The 6,988-nt window shown below is 35.3% G+C and overlaps 1 protein-coding gene across 5 annotated transcripts; it reads right to left on the minus strand.

Moving 5' to 3' along the window:
- Positions 1 to 2,035: 2,035 nt before the first annotated feature.
- Positions 2,036 to 6,713, minus strand: LOC125856674 (putative zinc finger protein At1g68190). 5 transcript variants are annotated; one of them, XM_049536270.1, is made up of 7 exons: positions 6,570 to 6,713; positions 4,732 to 5,299; positions 3,956 to 4,273; positions 2,878 to 3,096; positions 2,569 to 2,794; positions 2,520 to 2,538; positions 2,036 to 2,411 (listed from the first exon to the last, which is right to left on the minus strand). In XM_049536270.1, the coding sequence occupies exons 2-7, from the start codon at positions 5,257 to 5,259 to the stop codon at positions 2,282 to 2,284; spliced, it is 1,440 nt and encodes a 479-aa protein (XP_049392227.1). In that variant the 5' UTR covers positions 5,260 to 5,299; positions 6,570 to 6,713; the 3' UTR covers positions 2,036 to 2,281. The 5 variants fall into 5 exon arrangements, with proteins under 5 accessions (XP_049392227.1, XP_049392226.1, XP_049392224.1 ...); XM_049536269.1 differs by having other exon boundaries at positions 2,036 to 2,423; XM_049536267.1 differs by having other exon boundaries at positions 2,520 to 2,794.
- Positions 6,714 to 6,988: the final 275 nt, after the last annotated feature.

Below are 6,988 nucleotides of genomic sequence, written 5' to 3' on the forward strand. Positions count from 1 at the left end.
TTTACGAGATCGTCAATATTATAACAAGGCCATCTTTAGAGTAGTCTATTCTTGTCCTATGCAGGGACGGAGTTATGGTGGTGTCAAGAGGTCCAGTTGGACATCCTTCATCAAAAAATTAAAATCTACATAAGTTAAATCTTACTTTTATTAATGCATATATTGTTTTGAACACCCTTAGAACTAATGGAGATCCTTAGCACAGTGATAATAGTTTGCACGAAACTTACATGGAACCCCAAATATGAATCTGTGCATATGCATTTTATTGTATGGCCTGTTTTAAAATCTATAATATATTAATAAATAAAAACACATAACTTTGATGTGAAGTGAGCAGCAGCTCGATCAATGACAATTAGGTGTGGTCTACTTAAAATTTGTAAAATATTTTAAAAAAATATAATTTGGATGTGAAGTGAGCAGTAGCTCGATGACAATTGAGTGACTATAAATATACAACAGAACATGTCAGGTCGAATTTCTGGCTGTGCCACTAATCTCATGTGCTATATTTTGTGAAAACTATAAAATGAGTCACCTCACATTTCTAATTTTTCTTCTAGTAATTGTTTATAAAGAAAAATATATATCAATGATTAGATAATCAAGAGCCAAATCTTAGAAAAAAAAATACAAAAATCATATCCAAATTAAAGAATGAAAAAAAGAAAAAAAAGTGCAAAATCCAAAATTTAACCAAAGTGTCTAGAGATAAGTAGACACATAGCGGCGCATGAGGCCTCGAGGCCCTCCATTTCTATAAATTCCGCCGTTTCAAGCACCTGTCCACTCCTATAATTCCCACAAAATCTTTGAACTCCGTAACATGGTCTGATCTAGTCTAACTCGTAATTTATTAAAATTATGCTAAGTTTTAAAAGATTTTGTTAGAACAAAAAGCAATTTGATCCGAATAAGTTCATTGATCCATGAGACTTGAGCAAGGCTGAATTGAAACGGCTTGTGGCCAAATAATAAGAAAAGTTCAAACTCAAAGTCGACTATTTTATTGTGAGATTGAAATAAAGTTAGGCCTATATTTCCGGTTAGCTAGTTGTATTGTATTAATTGATTAGTGCTTTTTGTTAATATATTTATCTGATCTAAATGATATCGATTATTAATTATATGTTAATGATGTCAAAAGTCATTATATTTTGTAGAACTTTATGTCTAACAAAAATATTTTCTTCTAGGTTGTACACAAGATATTTTTTATAGAACGATAGAGATTCAGATTGAAACTATCAATCAAATTTCTACTTGAAGTAAAACTTGAATTAAAAAACATCAAATTTGTATTAAGAAGACATCATATACAACTTAAATTGTATTAAAACCACCAAACATTTCATATGTAATGGGCATCACTAGTGATCTAAAAGTTTTGGAGAATTAGTACTTAAGTAATATTAGGATTATTTTATTTGTGAATTTGAGACTTGATTAGCAAGTAGCAACACTATGTAATATTATTTTGTAAATATTTTTATATTAGATTTTAAATTTTAAAAACAAGAAAAAAATATTATTTTTCAAAAAGTGGATTGACCCAACCCGCAACCCATGTTGAGTTGGATTGGGCTGCCTATTTTAGGCCCATCATATAAGTTTTGCTTTACTAGGTTCATCTGAACTCAATACTTTCGATGCAAAACACAAATTTATATGTAAAGTTCGGTTAAATAGCTATAAATAGTAGACATGAACCCATAACTTTAAAGTATAATGAGTTCAACGCTAAGAACAATAGAGATTGAACTCATAAAGAGTTTAAATCATAGATATGCCTCTAATTTCAGTTTGGCTCATTAATCTACTGAGAGAATAGGTTATAGAAAGGAACAGACATTTTTGGTACAACTCTTCCTTTTGTCTCCATTGTGTTGTTTCTTATAAAGGTATGCATTGTGCTCCCGGTCCACGCTCCGGTTAACTCTGGGTTTGACAAGGGTGTTATTAGTAGGTTAGAGTCCCACATTGGTTGGGGAATGGACTGTCGGTCTGCTTATAATTTGAGCATAAGAGAAATAATGGCAAATGACATAAAAATGTCTTGAAGAGAATGATAACAACAGTCCACAAACATAAAAAAAAAGCCAGGATGAAACCTATCATCCCATTTTCTGTGAGAATACAAAATTAGGCATTACACAATGTAAAGAAGAAAGAATTAACAGGAGAGACATACACAAGATGTTCGTAACGATATTCTTGAGTTACTGAGTGATGCTTAATGGTATGTACACAAGTCTCACACATTCAACCATCGCGACTTTTAAAAGCTTCGTGACATATTAAGTTCATCTGATTCATAACAATGTGCCTTCAGGACCTGCCCTCTTATCGGCTGCTTTTTTAAGTTAGTCCTAGCTCTTCGAGGTGTATTCCGAGCTTGTTTCTCATACCTGAATACAGAACTAAAACACGCGATAACAGAGCTCTCAAACAACAAATGGACAATGACTAAATCATTTGTGGACTAATATAACACCAAGAAAGAGACTTGTACTTACAGCCTAGCCTTCTTTTTTTCTTTCTGCATTGCTAATAGATTCTCTTTACTGTCCATCTGTGAGTTACATGAAACCTCCTGATCGTTGGCAGCAGGTGAATCCACGTACTCGTTACCACTGCTTTCACTGCTCAGCCTTGATGCTGAGAAGGACAAGGAGGAAAAGTTTGTTCTTATAGGCGGAGGACAGTCCTTGATCGTGGGAATGTGCTCACCGTAGCCTTGGCCAAAGTGAGTTGAATGTCCTGCACGGACCGATGAAGCTGTTGATATGTCCTGTCATCAGTAAAAGAAACTTCTAATAACATGACTAAGTAAAACATATGTTGTAAGTAAGGCAAAACTATGAAGACCTCAACCTTCTTAACATAGCTGTAATCTGATCTATCGATCGATGAATCATTCTCCATAGATGAGCATGTCATATCCTCCTCGAGAAGAGTGACGTTCAGATCCTGTTCCTCACCGAAGAGTTCTTCAAAGTTTTGGAAGGTCAAATCAACATCAGGCATATTGGAATTATCGAAACATTCTAGTTCAGCATAAGCTCCTAGATCTTGCAGATTTTGAGGCCAAAGCTGCAGAATTCATATAATGATCAAGCTCATACTTCATAAATCAACGCGGAAAATGCCAGTACAACAGTATTCCTTACATCTATTCGGTCAAATTGCCAACATTATCTAAACAGACGGAAAAATATAAAGAAGCGCGAGAGGATTAACTACAGACAGGGAGATCATGCAGCAAAAACTTTGCTGGCAACTATATACCAGGTAGGACTTTAACAATCAAGGAAACAACAGAAATGATATCTTCAGCTTGATAACGAAAGAAGATGAATTATAGTCTAGTTACATGATCAGAAGGGTGAAAACACGTTACGTATGTGGGAATCAACTATACCTTACTTTCAGATTTGCATGTGCATTTCATGTTCCTGTCAACTTTGACAACCTAAGGCTACAATCTTCCCGTAGACAAAATACTATCTTTTGTATAGGTTCAATCCTAGGGAAGCATGGGATCTGGGGAGGTGTACGCCGGCCTTACCTCTACCTCGTAGAGATAGAGAGGTTGTTTCTGATAGACCCTCCTCGGCTTAAATAAAGCATTCCAAACAGTTTGAAAAAGGGGAAACAGATATAGGAGCAATAACAACAACGAAATAATGTGAAATGGAGAGCATAACAGAATAGACAGAAGAAAGAACAGTAACAACAACCACGAAATTATGCAATAACCGGGACACAAAAAACACAGGTGATTGCCGAAATTGAAGAACAAGTTATATGGCAATGCTTTCTTGGGAAGAAACTTTTAAATATTCGTGTTACTGCTCCAATTTGAGCCATGAATGTTTCATGGAGTATGCAAATGAAACGTTAAACGTGTGAAGTAGGATAACAGAGAGAATGACAGAGAGTAGCAGCAGACCTGACTACTCTGAACCGGACTTTTACATTCCCAGAACGAATCACCATCTGGCAACGGTAATGGAAACGATTCAGCAACTGGACTTTCATGAGTACTGCCCCAATCCTGAAGTTCAGTGCCAAGATCAAGTGAACTCTGCAAGCAATCAAATTTGTTATGCATATTCCATGATGTACAATTTTTCAATGAAGAAACATTATTTCGACTTTCTCCACTTGTTAAATTGTTACTGCCCTCAGTAAGCTGAAGTCTTTCCAAGTCAAGAATCTGCTGTAGAATAAGAGAAGTATTCTCCCTCCGTTTACGCAAGCTTAACACCTAAACCAATGAAGCAAGTAACCGTAGAGGTAAGTATATCATACATGACTTGGAAAGAACATAATAAAGAACCTGAGACAGTAAGTTATACGGTAAGTTCACTTGTTGTTACAATCTACAGTATATACAAGGATTTATCCCTCAGGAGAGCCTACATCGCGTAGCCATTACTAATAAGATTAATTAACTGCGTTAAAATCATCCGTTCTATCATCAAACTACGGTAACATAGACGTCCTTATTAATCAAACTCAAATCCATCTCAACAGTATCTGCATGACTGATACAAGATATACTAGTATTCAGAATCATTCCGGGAAGCACTTCATCCGAAATCATCAACTTTTTATGAGATATTACAGAAAAAAAGATCAAGAACGATGAATTCTGCAACATGTCAAGTCAGGATCTCAGGAAAAAGCTATATAACAATAGGCATTTGGTTACTACTATCAAACCTTAGTGTAGTAACTAGTTGATCCCACTTCTGATTCTGGAGAAACAACAAGACCTGTGAAGTCAAGTTCAGAAGCTAAGGAAGACCCCCCCGGTGACGAGTGAGACCGTTTAAATTTTTTTGGAGTGACCTTAGCTCCATTCGCTTTACCATTCGATGTTGAGATGAACTGATCTGGTGGAGTGACATTTTCCAAATCTTTCAAGCCAAATCCCCATAATGCTGCCAAATCCTTAGCAGAAGGAGACCCCATGTAACTAGTGATCACTTTTCTCTGGTGCTGAGAAGAGAGATCATGATGGCATCGGTCACAGTCACGACACATGAACGATTGATGATCAGAACATCGAATATAAGCAGGGTTGTGTCCACAGCACTCACAGACAAGAGTACGAGGATGCCGATTAGAGAGGGCATTAGCTGAATGAACCTTAGCATCACAAGATAAACAAAGGTGTGCTGCATCAGCTTCACAATACACCACTGGCTTCAATAACATGCAAAATTCACATGCTTTCTCCATTTCCATCTTTACAAATTCGAACAACCCTCGAAACAGTTCTGCACATCTAAGCCATAATGTAGTTATAGGAAGTAAAATGAATAAATTTCAGTTCATAGTAAGGCTAAATCGGCTACAAGTTCATTTGAACTCATAACTTTTGACACGGTGTACAGATAACAACAACAGCAACAACAAACCCAGTCTAATCACACAAGTGGAGTCTGGGGAGGATAGGATGTACGCAAACCTTACCTCCACCTTCTAGAGTGTAGAGAGGTTGTTTCCGAAAGACCCTTGACTGAACAAACAGTGAAAAAGAGGCAATAACACCAAACAAACACCACAACAAGATAATCAAATATAACAAGAAGTAGTGATAGAAATCTAAAAACAAGGGAAAGAAACTAATAATACTAAACTCTAAGAAAAGGGAAAACCTACAAAAATATCAAGAAATATAAGATTTGACCCATAATTTAAATCCTGGATCCACCTCTGTACTAGATCTTTATCACAAAATTTCTCAGAATCACTAAACTCAAACAACAATTGAAATAGTTTTCTATTCTTACCAACTAAAATTTTCAGTGATAAATGTAAATCCCTAATAGCTACTTGTACCAAACTTCTAGGGATTTGTGCCTAATTCACTTGACCATAATCTAGTAGTGGAACACACATTATACCTAAATTAAGCAATTCACTTTTTCACAAAGCATAATCAAACTATTCACTCTCTAGTTATGTTGGTCTGACTCTCCAAATATGTTGTTTCACCCGTTAATCGAGGAGCCGATATTCAAACAAGGGGATTCAACAATTTAAATATATATACAAAAAAAAAAAAGAATTACTCTATTTCCATAGTATAATATTTCAACTAAGATGGTTCAATTGGACCCCTTTGCACCCCCTCTGCCTCCCCCGTATCGAATTCTCTAAAAATGCACTACTTTTAGAGGATCCAACAATATTTCAAAGAGTCCGAGCAAGATTAGCTCTCCAATAGTAAAACTATCCTACTACACATTTCAAAAAATTCAAAAACTCCTCAAATGAAATAACAAGAAACAAAATTCCATTATATGTTAACAAAACCAATACTTAGTAGCTATATTACTCAGACCCCGTGTCAGATCCTCCAAAAATAAATTACTTTTAAAGGATCCAACACGCACTCAGTCATATTTTTGAACAGTCCGAACAACATATAGCTTAGTAGTAACATCAATTTACTTGACAACAATTGTTGTCTAGACATCTAAAATTCTACTATAATCACATAACTAGTAAAAACAAAAGTACAGAAATTAATTTAAATTAAAGTAATGAACCTGTGATTAATGTCTTCCAAGAAGTCAACTTTCTTGAATCAACAAAAAAAAAATTAGAAAATTTCTTGAGAAAAAAAAAAGTGATTTTTTGAGAGTCACAAGAATATATATCCTATCATATTATAAACACTTCTCTTGATGTACTTTTCATGAAGTTCTTCTTGTTATCTACTTTTCTAAAAAGACAAAAAATAATAAAATAGAAAGTGGCTAATGGCAATGAACTTTTTGGTATGACGTGGCATTTTATGTATGGGTTTAGCTGACGTGGAGGTGACACGTCAGCTAAAAGTGGGACCCAAAAGCGTTATCTAACTAGTTTGCATGTGAAGTGGAGTGATCCAATTGCTGGCAGATTAGAGCCAATACAAATTCGCCACGTTAGGTGTAACAGATTAGATATGACTGATATATTTTGG

This window comes from Solanum stenotomum, chromosome 2, assembly GCF_019186545.1.
Source record: "Solanum stenotomum isolate F172 chromosome 2, ASM1918654v1, whole genome shotgun sequence".
Classification (NCBI taxonomy): Eukaryota; Viridiplantae; Streptophyta; class Magnoliopsida; order Solanales; family Solanaceae; genus Solanum; species Solanum stenotomum.